Source organism: Syngnathus typhle, linkage group LG3 (assembly GCF_033458585.1).
Source record: "Syngnathus typhle isolate RoL2023-S1 ecotype Sweden linkage group LG3, RoL_Styp_1.0, whole genome shotgun sequence".
Lineage (NCBI taxonomy): Eukaryota > Metazoa > Chordata > Actinopteri > Syngnathiformes > Syngnathidae > Syngnathus > Syngnathus typhle.
The window spans coordinates 20,563,576-20,580,540 of record NC_083740.1 but is presented as its reverse complement, the minus strand read 5'-3'; the positions used below and the strand labels follow the sequence as shown (position 1 = coordinate 20,580,540).

General features: G+C 41.6%; 1 protein-coding gene across 2 annotated transcripts in view; it reads right to left on the bottom strand.

The window, feature by feature from the left end:
- Window positions 1-643: 643 nt before the first annotated feature.
- The window catches only part of patl1 (PAT1 homolog 1, processing body mRNA decay factor), a 51,847-nt gene continuing 35,525 nt past the window's right edge, over window positions 644-16,965 (bottom strand). For both annotated transcript variants that reach the window (XM_061274072.1, XM_061274073.1), the window contains 5 exons: window positions 13,048-13,207; window positions 8,683-8,808; window positions 4,816-4,907; window positions 4,531-4,680; window positions 644-1,510 (listed from right to left, as the gene is read on the bottom strand). In XM_061274072.1, the coding sequence (XP_061130056.1) occupies window positions 1,489-1,510; window positions 4,531-4,680; window positions 4,816-4,907; window positions 8,683-8,808; window positions 13,048-13,207 (550 nt within the window). In that variant the 3' untranslated portion in view covers window positions 644-1,488. The remainder of the gene's footprint in view (window positions 1,511-4,530; window positions 4,681-4,815; window positions 4,908-8,682; window positions 8,809-13,047; window positions 13,208-16,965) is intronic.

The following is a 16,965-nucleotide window of genomic DNA, read 5'->3' as shown; positions in this document are numbered from 1 at the left end:
TATTATAAATTAATGCTTTAAGTCCCACCTCCAGTTTCCAACAATTCAATATTGCCTCTTATTTGTAGGTGAAGTGAAATGTGATAAAAGAACTGTTGTCTGTCTTGTCTTTTCAGGCAAAAAGGAGGCAACAAATGAGTGATGACACAAAGCACCCACTGCCATTTTATTTTTAATCACTATTATTAGAATAGACCATTGATTACCTTCAAAAAGCACTTGAGAAATAAAATGATAAAACACTTAGGATTCCTTTTGGTAAAACAGTTTGGCCTGTATTGAAACAGTAGATGTTTGTCATAATTTTGTATGATTGTAGGACTTGAACTAATGGACCTTTACATAGGTGGATACTTTTTTTGGTATTTCAATCAGCACCAAATTGTGCACCTTCATAGACCTCTTCACAGACCCTCTTATGTCCTCCATTTTGTCAACAAAGTGAAATAAATTCATGGATCCTTACCATCATTATACAGGTTCTTCCCCTGTACCTCTAACTTAAATTGAAACGATGTGAAATTAACCTGTCAAGCAACCCAAACAAATTTGTGTTTAACATATCTGCTTGAATGTTGAATGCATAAGTTCTTTCTGGGTAACCTAACTAGACTGAGTAAAAAAGCACATATGAAAACTTGCGAGTGATTGAATCTTTATTTGCAAAATGTCTCGCAAGAACCTTTCCAATCTATGCAGCGATTCTTCAGTGAATGTGGGACATTACTGACTTGTCTTTCAAACACAAAACTAAAAAAAACTAAAACAAATGTAAACTCTCATTTTTCTTTTAAGGAAACCAATTTTATTCATGTGTAAGTATCAAATCAAAGGTGCTCCCAAGGCATGTTTGATTAGGAGTAGGTCTATGACCAACCTCCAAGTATATCAGACAAATATGTGAACCTTGAGTATGAAGCAATTCTATTTTTTTTTTTTTTTTAATGATGGTTGAAAAATATTTAAGTCTCCAAAAATGCCTTGAAAAACTATAATCTCCACTGCTTTTTTTAACCAGACACTGATTACCTTTAAAAGGACAATCATTCCTAATACACACTAAGAATGTACAAACAAAAAGCAGGTTCATTTAGGCTGTCAATTATTTGATCATTATTATTTATCATTCATTTCTATTTACTATGTATTTGTGGGTTGAGGGAGATTATCGTTGCACTAAAAGAACTGGACAAGAAGATATCAGTGCACTTTTTATATAATAGAAATAATTTTTAATTTGAAGGTTCAACATAGGCATAATTGTAAACAAGATTTTAGATTAAAAAAAAGCAGATTTAATTATTAAAACTGCTGTTAGTTCATTCAAACGCAATCCTTGTTCTTTATCACAAAAACATACATTAAAATGACTCAATGCGGCCATGCACACACACTCACTGGCACAAACACGCGCACGCACAAACACGCGCACGCAGGCACGCACTGCCTCAAGTGTGGGGGTGGGTTGGATTGATGATCAGGAAACTTCTACCTGGACGAGGCAGGGATCCTGGGAAAGACAAAATACATTATCTTAGAAACTGAATAGCATCATGGTCTGGGGCTGCATGAGTGCTGCTGGCACTGGAAAGCTACAGTTCTTTGAGGGAACAATGTATTGTATGTATTGTATTGTATTGTATTGTATTGTATTGTATTGTATTGTATTGTATTGTATTGTATTGTATTGTATTGTATTGTATTGTATTGTATTGTATTGTATTGTATTGTATTGTATTGTATTGTATTGTATTGTGTAATACTGAATGATCCCCTCACCCTCGCTTTGCCCCCTGGAAACTCCTGGATTTTGGCAGTATAGCAACCCCAAAACCATTAATTTCATCACTCAATTTCAACAGTTTTGTTAAAAAGATATTCCTGCTTGGTGGGCTACCAAGGTGAATATACCGTAATTTTCGGACTATAAGTCGCAGTTTTTTTCATAGTTTGGGTGGGGGGGCGACTTATACTCAGGAGCGACTTATATATACATATATATGTATTTTTTTCACTTTTTTGGGCATTTTATGGCTGGTGCGACTTATACTCTGGTGCGACTTATAGTCCGAAAATTACGGTAATACATCAAAATGGCACAATCAATTCTGGAGTTTTTCCTTTTAATGAAAACTGTTAATTTTTTGCAACATATATCTACAACCACATATCTTGTTATCAAACACTCATAATACCTATCTGTAGTTAGCATATAAATCAAATCATATGACAAATATATAAAACAGGGATGAGAATGGCAAATGTGAAAAAACACGGAAAAGTAGCAGGGGGATTCTATCTATCCATCTATCCATCTATCTATCTATCTATCTATCCATCTATCCATCTATCTATACACACACACACACACACACACACACACACACACACACACACACACACACACACACACACACACACACACACACACACACACACACACACACACACACACACACACAGCTCAAAAAAATTAAAGGAACACTTTCAAAACACATCAGATTTCAATGGTGAAAGTTTTTTGGGGATATCTATACTAATATGGACAGTTTAATGTTTAAGGAACAAAAGGATGCCACATCTTTTAATGGAAATAAACGTCTTCAGCCGACAGAAGGCTCAGTATACAGACACCCCAAAAATCAAAGAGAAAGAATGATATGGCAGGCTTGTCCTTTTTGCCTAAATTCAATTTCTGCAACTCAAAATTCTTTTCAATATCCTGTGTGGCCCCCACGAGCTTGTATGCATGCTTGACAACGTTGCGGCATGCTCCTAATGAGATGACGGATGGTGTCTTGTGAGATGTCCTCCCAGATCTGTCTAAGGGCATCTGTGAGCTCCTGTAAAGTCCGAGGAGCAACCTGGCGGCGTATGATGGACCGAAACATTATATCCCAGAGGTGTTCTATCGGGTTTAGATCAGGTGATCGTGAGGGCCATTCAATTGTGTCAATTCCTTCATCCTCCAGATACTGTCTGCATACTCTTGCCACAATAGGCTGGGCATTGTTGTGGATCAGGAGGAACCCAGGACCTACTGCACCAGCGTAGGGTCTGACCATGGGTGCAAAGATTTCATCCTGATATATATATAATGGCAGTCAGACTGCTGTTCTCTCGCCTGTAGAGGTCCACTGACCCACCACCAAACCGGTCATGCTGAATGATGTTGCAAGCATCATAGCACTCTCCTTGGCTTCTCCAGACCCTTTCACGTCTATCACAGGTGCTCAGGGTAAACCTGCTCTCATCTGTGAAAAGCACAGGGCGCCAGTGGCGGACTTGCCAATTCTGGTGTTCTATAGCAAATGCCAATCAAGCTCTACGGTGCTGAGCAATGAGCACAGAAAACACTACAGGACGTCTGTTTCTGACTGATTGGGGAGAGACATTCACACCAGTAGCCTACTGGAGGTCATTCTGTAGGTCACGGGCAGTGCTCAACCTGTTCCTCCTTGCACAAAGCAGCAGATATCGGTCCTGCTCATGGAATGGGGACCGTCTACGGCCCTGTCCAGCTCTGCTAGAGTAACTGCCTGTCTCCTGGAATCTCCTCCATGCTCTGGAGATTGTACTGGGAGACACATCAAATCTTCTTGCAACAGCACGTATGGATGTGCCATCCTGGAGGAGTTGCACAATCTGCGCAACTTCAGGAGGGTTAAGAAATCGCCTCATGCTCCCAGTCGTGATAATGACTCTCGCTAAAGCCAACACTTGTGGAAAAACAGTTAAAAAAGATCAAGAGGGAGGAACTTGAAATGGCCTCCACCTTCAAAATCAGTCCTGTTTTGGGGACCATCTCGTTGTTGCCCCTCTAGTGCACCTGTTGTTAATTCCATCAACACCGGTGCAGCTGAAACTGATTAACAACCCCCTCTGCCACGTACCTGACCAAAACCTTATCAGAAAAGTCTAATTGAATTCATGCCATACCCTGATAAAAAACTGTTCCTTTAAATTTTTTGAGCAGTGTATACACACACACACACACACACACACACACACACACACACACACACACACGCACGCACGCGGACGCACACACTACGCCTAACATTAGTTTACATGTAAAATCATGTTACTTTCTAAACCCACATGCTTTTAAAAGTAAAAACGTACCTTTGTGTTTTTTTATTTTGATGTGCTCCTTAATATTTTTTGAATTTTTGAAAAAAACACATATAAGTCGCTCCTTATTATAAGTCGCCCCCCCACCCAAACTATGAAAAAAAAAAACGCGATTTATAATCCGAAAATTAATAAAATAAATATAATTTATTTAAGGTTTAAGTTTGTTTCAGAGTAATATTCCTGTCTGTTTTTATTCATATTTATGTTCCAAAAACATTTAGTTTTAGTGTGTTCAATAAATGTTTCTCCTGTGCGGCCGCCCGTGACCTAAAGCGTGTTTCGAATTTTGGACCCTTGTGCAATTGAGTTTGACACCCCTGGCTTAAACCATACATAGTTCATACATGACCTATGTATCTTCATACATGTGGTGTGAAGTGTGATGTGACTTACTGTAGTTTTTCCAGTAACAAGTCCAAGCGCTGACGGTCAATAAAGCGTGAGAAGAGGGTGATCAGGTTGGTAGGTGTGAAGAGAGGAGGTGAGAGGGATGTTGAGGGAATGCTGAGCAACTCCCTGGTTACAGAAAACACCAGCTCTGTCCTGGAGAAGGGTTGAGGGTTTGAAAAAAGTGGGGAGGACCAAATAACGGTAAATATTTTAAAAAGGCATGACTACAGACAGTAAAACACACAAGAGTACTAACACTGGTGAAACTAACATCACAAATTATCTCACCATCGATTGTCATCCATGAGCTGACAGTTGGGGTCAGAACTTTGCATCCTCTCTCCTTCACTCAATATCAGATAGAGCAGTGTCACACCAAACTGAACAGAAACAAAATGACACATTCAGCCTTTGTGGCCAGTTATCTGTATGGCAAGACCACTACAAAAGAATACATAATGCCACCTTATGCAGTGTGGCTGAAATGAACTTGCTGTCCATTAATTGGTAAAAACGGGTGGGGTTGTACTATGAACCGGCACGAGTAAAGTACCAGTAAAAAACCTGGATGTCAAAAATTAAATAATACCGTTTTTTTCCGTGTATAGTGCGCCCCCATGTATAGTACGCACCCCTAAAAATGGCATGCTGATGCTGGAAAAAAGCTTGTACCCATGTATAATACGCACCCAATTTTTATGAATTTTTTTTAAAAAAAAAATTTAATTTTTTTTTTTTTTTTTTTTTTTAAGTCCCAATGATCGTCACACACGCAGGGAGGCAATGGGTCCCATTTTTATAGTCTTTGGTATGGTCTTAACTAGGCTGGATGTAATTTTTTTTGTTGGCGTTGATTTCTCCGACTGCCCGTAAACGCACCACCGCGCTCCGTGCGCATGGAGCGTGTTTGAAGTGAACAGCAGAGAAGAAAGGAACAAGGCAAAGTGTTGTGAAATAAAATATTACCTGTAATACGGATTTAGGTAGAGAACTGAACTCTCGCTCTTTATATAGCTGACGTGTCTTGCTCATCCGTTCTGCGCATCTGTAATGGCGGCCTCCGTATGATATCCGGTTTGCGTGTGTGCGAGAGCGAGAGAGAGCGAGAGAGAGAGCTTAAAGAGCGCTTTTGTGTTTTAGGATGAACAGCAGAGACCAAAGGAACAAGGCAAAGTGTTGTGAAATAAAATATTACCTGTAATACGCATTTTGTTATTTGCTGATTGAAACTGCTAATTAAACTGTGAATTGAAACTAATAGGAAGAAAACAACTCTCGCTCTTTATATAGCTGACGTGTCTTGCGCATCCGTTCTGTGCATTTTATTTCACAACACTTTGCCTTGTTCCTTTCTTCTCTGCTGTTCACTTCAAACACGCTCCATGCGACCGCAATGCTCTCGTATCAGACGCTTGCTCGATCACCTGCTCGTTTGCTGTCCCGTGCGCGCACGAAGCGCGGTGGTGCGTTTACGGGCAGTCGGAGAAATCAACGGCAACAAAAAAAATTACATCCAGCCTAGTTAAGACCATACCAAAGACTATAAAAATGGGACCCATTGCCTCCCTGCGTGTGTAAAGATCATTGGGACTTAAAAAAAAAAAAAAAAAAAAAAATTAAAAAATTATTATTATTTTTATTTTTTTTTGTACCCATGTATAATGCGCACCCCAGATTTTAGGACAATAAATTAGTTAAATTTTGCGCACTATACACGGAAAAAAACGGTAGTACATTATTTTAGTACCAGTATTACCGTATTTTCCGCCCTATAAGGCGCACCTAAAAACCTAAATTTTTATCAAAAGTCGACAGTGCGCCTTATAGTCCAGTGCGCCTTATATATGGATCAAGTGATGAATTTGTTGATCCATACTGGTTGTACACAGTGCTCTGCCAAAATGTTTTAGTACGTTTTAGTACGACTAGTAAATTACAAGGTCGCATCGCTTCCCAACATTACGGTAACTGTAGTCAGGGGGCGTCACCGAATAGCTGTTGTACCCGCGAGGCTATTTCATTTCAAAATAGGCTGCTCCGTTAATGTTTCGAGTAAATCTACGGATCGATATGGAAGGGAAGCATAGGTAAGTAGTACCAATGCGTTAGATCGAACTTTAGTCAGTTCTGATCATTTTATAGGAGATCGTTTGAGAAACGGGATTGTTTACACTTTGCTGAGGCTCATGGGAGATTGCGAGCTGAGGCTCATGGGAAATTGCGGATGGCTAATGCTATAACGATAGCTGCTATACGCGCAAAGCTATTTCATGTCAAAATAGGCTGCTCTGTTAATGTTTCGAGTAAATCTACGGATCGATATGGAAGGGAAACATAGGTAAGTAGTACCAATGCGTTAGATCGAACTTTAGTCAGTTCCGATCATTTTATAGGAGATCGTTTGAGAAACGCGATTGTTTACAGAGGGCTCGTTAGTTATTGGCTAGTGGGTGCATACCGCAACCCTAGTCAACCTCAGTTTATTGCAGTAAAGCGACTTTTATGCGCCTTATAGTCCGGTGCGCCTTATATATGGACAAAGTTTTAAAATGGGCCGTTCATTGAAGGTGCGCCTTATAACCCGGTGCGCCTAATAGGGCGTAAAATACGGTACTTGTGCAGGCAGCCTTGTGTGTGTCAGCAGCCACCATGCTCTCCAAGTCCTCAAAAGTTGGTGGGTCTTTCTCACTCGTGAAAGCAAGTTTGGGAGACGTAGAGACAGATGAGCTCTTGTGCTCTAGTATACCGTCTGCAGCGCAAAGAAAGAGGGTCTTGGAACCATTATTGGAGCAAAACTATTTGAGTATGTATAATTCAAGCTACAAATGTGCCCAAAAATCTGACGCAACAAAATCCAATAATGTGTCAAATCCGAAAATGTGTCCATTGGTCTATATGTGTAATGTGTACATGAATCTTCTCACCCAGAAGACAAAACAGCACCAACAACAACCCATAATTACTGATAGTCTTCACTGAAAAACGACACCTGTACCAAGGTGTGTGTGTGTGTGTGTGTGTGTGTGTTTGGGCAACCGTGGAGTGTTGTCAGGATGGAGAGGCACAGTCAGAGGACTCACATACTGTATAACATCTACACATCCCATTTTTCAGATTTTTGTCTTTTTTTAAGTGGACCAAATTACTTATTTAAAAATAAAGTGTGCATATCTGATGTTGCTCACAGTAGTCCTAAATTTGCTCAGGGAGCTTGTGTGTATGCCCAGATACATGAAAAATTAGAGGGAACATTGCTGTGGAGTAATTTGAGCTGCAACTAACGACGTCAGCGGCGCGTCGCACACGCGGCATTGTTTACATAAAGGACGAAGAATCCGATCGATGGATTTAATTAATTGGGGTGACACAGATGGTTTGATAAACGTATTATCTATGTTATAGTTATTTGAATAACTGTTAATGTTACGTCAGGCCCGTTTTCAGCTCCTCGTTTGTGTTTATGTCACGTTAGCATACCGTATCGTTTGGCCTGTTTTTGCTGGTTCATGTCTGTACTTGCTGTTGGATTTTGTCAAATATATTTCCCCCAAAATGCGACTTAAACTCCGGTGCAACTTACGTATATGTTTTTTCCCCCTTTATTATGCATTTTATGGCTGATGCGACTTGTACTCCGGAGCGACCGAGTCCGAAAAATACGATGTATATATTTTATATATTTTTTTATTTTCACTCTTGTTTTTCATGTTGGTGTTTTTTGGTATATAGTCTATAGTACAAATAGTAACGCAGATTAAAAGTTTCTCAAAACGTCCATTATTATTGCGTAACTTGTTACTAATGCATTATCGGCATCACTGATTATAACCCCTTGGAAATGTCCAGCCATCATACTGTTCAGGAGGGCGATTTTCCGTAGATTTATTTTTTCATTTTCTGAAGTTTTATGTCCCTGAGCTAAACATGGTTAGTTCCAAAACGTGCAGATCCCAAGACCAAAAGATCTTGTGAACATATTGCTTAAGTTGCTAAGAACATGAACACAAAAATAATTTGAGATTTAAAATTCAAGACGAAAAAATAATGGATCATTACTGTTCTGTTTAATCTAATTGGATGTGGGAGTCCCATTATCATGCAGGGTTTGATGTGTAGTAAGCTGACTTCTGTTGTGTTACATACAAGTGTGTGTACCTTGTTGTGTAGTACAGTGGCAAGTTGACCCTCACTGCCCTGAAGCTCCTGGAGCAAGTCTGTGAGGGCAGAGCTTGATAAGGACATGATCACCGCAGAGACAGGCTCCACTAACAGGCACAGCACCTAATAATGGCAGAGAAATATCAGTCCTGATGTGCAGATACGATACCTGTAAAAAAAAAAAAAAATCACTTCCACAAATAATGTACTTGACAGCAATTCCAATCTACTGTAGATCCTACCCCATACTTTAACCACTCATCCCCCCCAACATCAGGACAAAACACTTACCGTAATTTTCGGACGAAAAGTCGCTCCGGAATATAGGTTGCATTAGCCATAAAATGCACAATAACGTGAACATATAAGTCGCTCCGGAGTATAAATCGCATTTTGGGGGGAAATGTATTCGACAAAATCCAACACCAAGAACAGACATGAACGAGCAACAACAGGCTAAACGATAGGTATGCTAACGTGACATAAACACAAACGAAGAGCTGAGAACGGGCCTGACGTAACATTCAGATTGATTAAAAAGACTATTACATAAATAACACGTTTATAAAACCATCTGTCACTACAATTCATTAAATCCATCGATCGTCCTTTGTGTCAACAATGGGTGCGCGCCGCTGACGGCACTTGCACTTCAAAATATTCTACAGGCCCATATAACGATCTATAAATTATATATCAAATAACTATTATGTAAGCAATCATATTATCAAACCATCTGTGTCACTCCAAATCATTAAATCGATTGATCAAATTCCTTGTCCTTTGTCAACAACGTCGCGCGTGCGCCCTGACGTCAGCCTCGTCGTTATTCCACAGATCTACTATATAACTATATTGTAGCGTTAACAAAGTACAAGGAAAGACGTGGGTTTGGTAAACGGCTCTTTATTTAACAAAACAAACTTCCAGGCGTGTGGCGGCGTGGATTTCCAGCCACGGAGGTGGAAGAGAGATCCATAGAATAGGACCGGGCGTGCGTAAAAGCCATGACCGAGCCCCATCAACCGTCCCCGGACAGCCACCCGGCCGAGCGCCGTCCCCCGACTTCTATCCACGGAGATAAAAGAGAGCTCCGTAAAGTAGGACCGGGCGTGCGTAAAAGCCATGTCCGAGCCCCATCCACCGTCCCTAGACAGCCACCCGGCCGAGCGCCGGCCCCCGACTTCAATCCATGGAGGTGAAAGAGAGCTCCGTAGAGGAGGACCGGGCATGCGTAAAAGCCATAATAGTTTTTCAAACCTTCCGTGTCACTCCAAATCCTTAAATCCTTCAAACTCTTCGTCCTCCGTGTCACTTAGAAACAAAGCCGCTAATGATGCCGGTAGTACGTGGGGCCCTTTGTCGTCTTCGTCATCCCATGATCAATCTTTTTCCTTTTTGTAAACAACCGCCGCACCACGCCGCGCACGTCACTTGAAATTCAAATCACAGTGCTACATCGCGGTCTCACTTTTTTTTTTTTTGAATTTTTTTGAAAAAATTCACATATAAGTCGCTCCTCATTATAAGTCTCTCCCCCACCCAAACTATGAAAAAAACTGCAACTTATAGTCCGAAAATTACCGTAGTTTGAAGCCATTACCTTTTCAAGTGAGTAAAACTGACATGGAACTGACATGACTATATCAACAACGTTAATAACATGACTATATTAACAAAGTTAATAACATTTAGTATTTGGTGGCATAAACCTTGCATTAACTTTGGACCCAGACCCTATTTCCATGACATATTTGCATCTCTAAACCAATAAAATGCAAAATCACAATGATGAAAAAACACTGCTGGTTAATAATTGGATTCTGACAGAGGCTTGTAAACTTAAGAGGTAATGGCTGCACTTACTGGTCATTTCTCAATATAAAGAACACGGAGTCCACCAAGTGTAATCTTTCTAACACACACACACGCGGGAACTATATTGTGATTGAATCTTGTCGCCAGAAACGCTTGCAATATATTTGGTGTGAATACAGCATTAGACATGAACCCATAAGCACATTTTTCATAGCTCAAGTATGATGCTGACATGTACTTATAAATTATTATTTCATTCATTAAATATTTGGGACAAAATGTCCTAATACTGTACACTGTCTTGTTTAATAAACGGCAAATGGTGTGGTAAATGGAGTTACATTCAACCTGAGTTTAAAAAATATGTGAAATCGTTATGTTTTTTTGTTTTTTTTTACTTCTTACTATGTTTTTTTGACGGCTCGGTGAAGCACTGGTTAGCACATCCGCCTCACAGTTCAAAGGGTACGGGTTCGATTCCACCTCCGGCCCTCCCTGTGTGGAATTTGCATGTTCTCCCCGTGCCTGCGTGAGTTTTCTCAGGGCCCTCTGGTTTCCTCCCACATCCCAAAAAAATGCATGGTAGGCCGATTGACCTGTAGGTGTGAGTGCGAGTGTGGATGGTTCTTCGTCTCTGTGTGCCCTGTGATTGGCTGGTGTCCCCCGCCTACTGCCCGATGACTGCTGGGATAGGCTCCAACACGCCCACGACCCCCGTGGGGACAAGCAGTCCAGAAAATGGTTGGATAGATAGACTATGTGTTTTTCATTAATTTAATGTTTAATATAAAAGTTGTAAATGGAATTTATAAGAGGTCACGCATGAGAGTGATTGATTATATTGTCCTCCCCAAAAATATTCAAGTGGCATTTGACTTGAGACTCTTTTATTATAGACACAGGATGACAAAGACATTTTAAGCACCTACTGTATATAGTAGAATATATTTGTATGTTTTATTGCCGGGGGTCCAATGTTTTTGCAAAGGGAGCCAGATTTGACTTACAGCGGATGTCTGGATTCTCGCGGACCAATCAAGAAGAGGGAACTGTAGCGGATTACCCCCCCTTGAAGATACTGCCAGGACAATCAAGGGCACCTCCTGCAGTTCTTCGCTTTGAATTGGACATCCACTTTTCTTTGATCTTTTTATATTATGTATTTTATGTGCTCTCTCTGCATCCATTGCAGCCTGGTGATCCTGAAAGGGGGATCCTCCCATCTGTGGTCCCTTCTCAAAGTTTCTCATTTGTCCCCTAGGAGTTTTTTTTTTTAGTTTTTCCTTGCCCTCTTGGGAGCTTCAGATCAGGGGATGCTTTGAGAATAATTGTCCATTTATTTTGTATATGTGAAGCCCTTTGAGACTTCTTGTAATTTAGGGCTATATGAATAAACTTGACTTTATTTAGTTAGATGAAATGTATAGGGGGCTGTATTCGGACTGATATGCCATTACCATTGTAAATTAACTTGTAAATATGTAACTTTGCTGTATGCAGATAAGTTGATATTGCAAATGAGAATATATTGTCAATGGCATCACCAGCATAGTTAAAGATTAAAGTATTAATAAATTAATGATTTTATGAAAGTTGAATGAATGTTTTCATTACATGTATTGTGTTTGTTTTATTATTGTTATTGTTGTATTAATGAGTACAACAGTAGGCAGTAAACAGGGCAGGTAGTATGTCAGACTTTTAATCCAAATTAAATCATTCTCCGTTTTATCTTTTTTATTTTAACTTCATACACAGAAAAATACTTCAGAATCCCTATTCTTTTTGCTGATCACTGTGAGTGGGCGGCGCGGACGTGTTTGTAGAGTTGGTAGTAAATAGACAGACCTTTCACCAGTAGTCCGTGGGTTATTTTGACTTTCCCTCTGCAGCGTCACTGGCAGTCTCTGATTTTAGCGTCGCCTTAGTCCTTGGTGTGTGGACATTTGAATGAGGAATTGTCTGTGTCACTGATTATCAGATTATCACAAACGGACAATCTGCCTGCCCCGTCCGTCCCTTCCCAGTGTGCGCGTGAACTGGGAAGGGACTGGGGAGACTGCACTCGCACCTGATCATGAGCGCTCGCTCATGTGCGTTCGTACGCGTTTCATTTCTGTGGCTTGCTCGGAACGCGCAGGTCCCCGCGACAGTGCCAGCGGGCCACATATTGATTTTATGACACAATGCTTCGGGACGGTCTAAAGTTACACACCGGATTTGGCCCACGGGCCGGACTTTGGTCATGTCTGTTTTAGTGTGTCTCAATATATTGTAATTTAATATCAACTTCGACTTCTTAAAAATCCTAAATTATGACTTCAAGGTTGCTGCATAAAGTTCCTGAGCCAGAGCTCAGGAACTTTATGCAGCAACCTTTGAGCACTACCAATTTGAAATAATTCCCCTTTAAAAATGAAGGAATCAAAATTAAAAATAAAGTGAAATTCACTTCATAATTTAAAAAAAAATGAGACGGATTAATTACTTATTAGCATAATTGTTAGTTGCAGCTCCAATATGGTAGTAAAAGGTTTTGATTACCTGGTCCTGCTTGTCCTTCTTGGCCAGGGTCGGAAGGTTTCGAGCAATTGCCATGACAACGGTGGCAGCATGAGAGGGAGGTAGGTAGGGTAGGAGCCTGGAGATGAGCCGCTTGCCTTTCCTCACCGACATGATCATAACACAACGTTCATCGCTCACCCTTTCCAAAGAGCACAAGGAAAATAATTATTGTGTGTTTCTGTGGGCATGATAAAATCTTTCATTTATACAGTATACCCTCAGTGATTCGCAAATTGCCATTTGAAAACCATTCTCTGAAACACACCTACGGTTTTTGGACTAATGAGTGGATTACTAAAAATTCCCCAAAATTTATTTTTGAGCGGTCATTGCCAGGGTGGAGCTGTCGTGTAATGTCTCCACTTCACAATACATAAAAAAAATCAATTACCGTATTTTCCGCACTATAAGGCGCACCTAAAAATCTCCAATTTTCTCAAAAGCCAACAGTGCGCCTTATAATCTGGTGTGCCTTATATGTGGACCAATATGGAGTCGTGGATGAGGACTAATTTATTAAAGTAAGCTTTACGTGTTTATTTTGTGTGTTGTGTGATATTAACATTTGAGCAACGTTGAGTTATTGATATACAGTGAAACCTCGGTTTTCCAACGTCCCGGTTCTCGAACAAATTGGAATTCGAATGAAAAATTCGAGATTTTTTTGCTTCGGTCGAACGTCACGAGATGAGCCGAAAGGACCCGAGAAAACCCGACCGTGCAGCCCGATGCCGACTGACTCCGTTCGTTATTGTATTTTCGTTACTTTGAGGATTGTATTAATCCCTAATCATGCCTCCAAAGAAAGCAAGTGGGAGCAGTAAAGCCATCCTAAAACACAAAGACGCTCTTAAAGCAATGCGACTGAGCGCACGGCGCGCTGCGGTTGCGCGATCGGACCAAATTAAGCTCCCTGCGCAATGAGGTCCACTTAAATTTTGGAAAGTACATCAGGACTTTAAAAATATTTTCTAAATTTCAGCGACGGCTCTGTCACAATAATGCGACCAGCGCGGTGCAGTTGCGCGGTCGGCGGTGCGCTATGGTTGCACGTTCGGCGGTGCGCTGCAGTTGCACGATCGGACAAAAAAAAACTCTACCACTAGGCCACTGAGCTGGTAGAGTGTCCGCCCTGAGACTGGAAGGTTGTGGGTTCAAACCCCGGCCGAGTCATACCAAAGACTATAAAAATGGGACCCATTGCCTCCCTGCTTGGCACTCAGCATTAAGGGTTGGAATTGGGGGGTTAGATCACCAAATGATTCCCGAGCGCGGCACCGCTGCTGCTCACTGCTCCCCTCTCCCCCAGGGGATGGATTAAGATCACACAGGGATGGGTTAAATGCAGAGGACAAATTTCACCACACCCAGATGTGTGTGTGACGATCATTGGGACTTTAACTTTTAACTTTTAAAAATGTGCAAATGCAAACATGCTTAAAAAAGTTTTTTTTTTCCTGTCTTGGAACAGATGAAATTTTTTTCCTCGGAATTCGAACGATTCACTTCTCGAACCGCCTTCTGGAACGGATTGTGGTCGAAAACCGAGGTTTGACTGTATTGTTATTGTTTTCACTATTTTGAGTGTTACTGTATTGTGATTGCATTAACGTTTGAGCAACGTTGAGTTATTTATTCTATGTGCCTTATAATCTGGTGCGCCTTATATAAGGACAAAGTTTTAAAATGGGCGATTCATTGAAGGTGCGCCTTATAATCTGGTGCGCCCTACAGTGCGGAAAATACGGTATTTCTTTCCCCATTCGCCATTTTATTGTTGGTTTTTTTACTCATCAGTAAGACACGCCTGGAAATTGAGGCGCAAGAGGTGGCGGGGGAGTAGAATGAGTAGTAGTGGCGGTGGTGATTAGCATCATATATGACTCCTTATTTGCTATTGTGACTCTTGCAACCATGCCAGAAAAAAATAAAATTGTTTACCTTCCTTGATTGCATTGTTAATATGTTCAATAAATGGAGATTATTACAGATAGAAAGTGGCTAACTAAATACATCAACAACAATGGTCTGTCGCTGTCAATATAGGTGACATGAAAATAAACAGAGGGGAGGTAGTTTACTGAAGAGGCGCCATTTGAAATTGATAGTTTGAGAAATTGTACTTTGATGGGCAGGGGAAAAAAATTCTAAGGCCATATAATCCTACTGCGATTGGCGAATGTGTGGCAAAAGGCCAGTTTTGGGGTTATGGTGCAAATCTACAAGTTTCACATTCCTCTTATAAACGATAAACAATGACAAAGCGATACATCACTGCTTACTATTTAGTTTTGTGAAGTTAACAGTCATGGTGAAAGAAGTCAAGAAATTCTGTTTTTGGGGACGAGTGGCAGTGCATTATCAGTGTAATAAAAAAAAAAAAAAAAACAATAATGTGAACACCTCCTAAATGTTCTGTATGCACCCCTCAAATGTTAAGTTAGGGGCTATTGTGACACTAGTTAAAGGTATTCTGCCCTGGGCAGCCATTTGTACTTGACACTGAAAATCAAAAGATTGTAATGGGCCCAATATATCTTGTTAGCCTTTAATGTACCGTATTTTTCGGACTAAAAGTCGCTCCGGAATATACATAAATAGACCTTACCAGGGAGGCTGAGGAGTGTGATTCCCCTGTAATTGGAACACACCCTCCGGTCCCCCTTCTTAAAGAGGGGAACCACCACCCCAGTCTGCCAATCCAGAGGTACTGTCCCCGATGTCCACGCAATGTTGTAGAGTCCGCCATGACAACATCCAGAGCCTTTAAGAATTCCGGGCGGATCTCATCCACCCTCGGGGCCTTGCCACCGAGGAGTTTTTTTAACTACCTCAGTGACTTCGACCCCAAAGATTGGAGAGTCCGCCTCAGAGTCTCCAGGCCCTGCTTCCACAATGGAAGGCGTGTAGGTGGAATTGAGGAGGTCTTCGAAGTATTCTCCCCACCGACTCACGACGTCCCGAGCCGAGGTCAGCAGCACGCCATCCCCACTGTAAACAGTGTTGACGTTGCATTGCTTCGCCCTCCTGAGACGCCGGATGGTGGACCAGAATTTCCTCGAAGCCGTCCGGAAATCATTCTCCATGGCCTCGCCAAACTCCTCCCACGCCCGGGTTTTTGCCTCAGCAACCATCCGATACCTGTCGGCTGCCTCCGGAGTCCCGCAGGCCAAAATGGGTCGATAGGGCTCCTTCAGCTTGACGGCATCCCTTACCGCCGGTGTCAACCAGCGGGTTCGGGGATTGCCGCCACGACAGGCACCAACGACCTTACGGCCACAGCTCCGGTCGGCCGCCTCAACAATGGAGGCGCGGAACATGATCCACTCGGACTCAATGTCCCCCGCCTCCCCCGGGACGTGGAAAAAGCCCTGCCGGAGGTGGGAGTTGAAGCTTTTCCTGACAGGGGATTCTGCTAATCGTTCACAGCAGACCCTCACAGAGCGTTTGCGTCTGCCAAGTTGGACCGGCATCTTCCCCCACCATCGGAGCCAACCCACCACTAGGTGGTGATCAGTTGACAGCTCCGCCCCTCTCTTTGCCCGAGTGTCCAAAACATGCGGCCGCAAATCCGATGACACGACTACAAAGTCAAGCATTAGCCATAAAATGCACAATAACGTGAAAAAAAACATATACCGTATTTTGCGCCCTATTAGGCGCACCGGGTTATAAGGCGCACCTTCAATGAACGGCCCATTTTAAAACTCTGTCCATATATAAGGCGCACCGGACTATAAGGCGCATAAAATAGAAGCTTTACTCAAACGATCTCCTATAAAATGATTGGAACCGACTAAAGTTCGATCTAACGCATTGGTACTACTTACCTATGTTTCCCTTCCATATCGATCCGTAGATTTACTCGAAACATTAACAGAGCAGCCTTCTTTGACA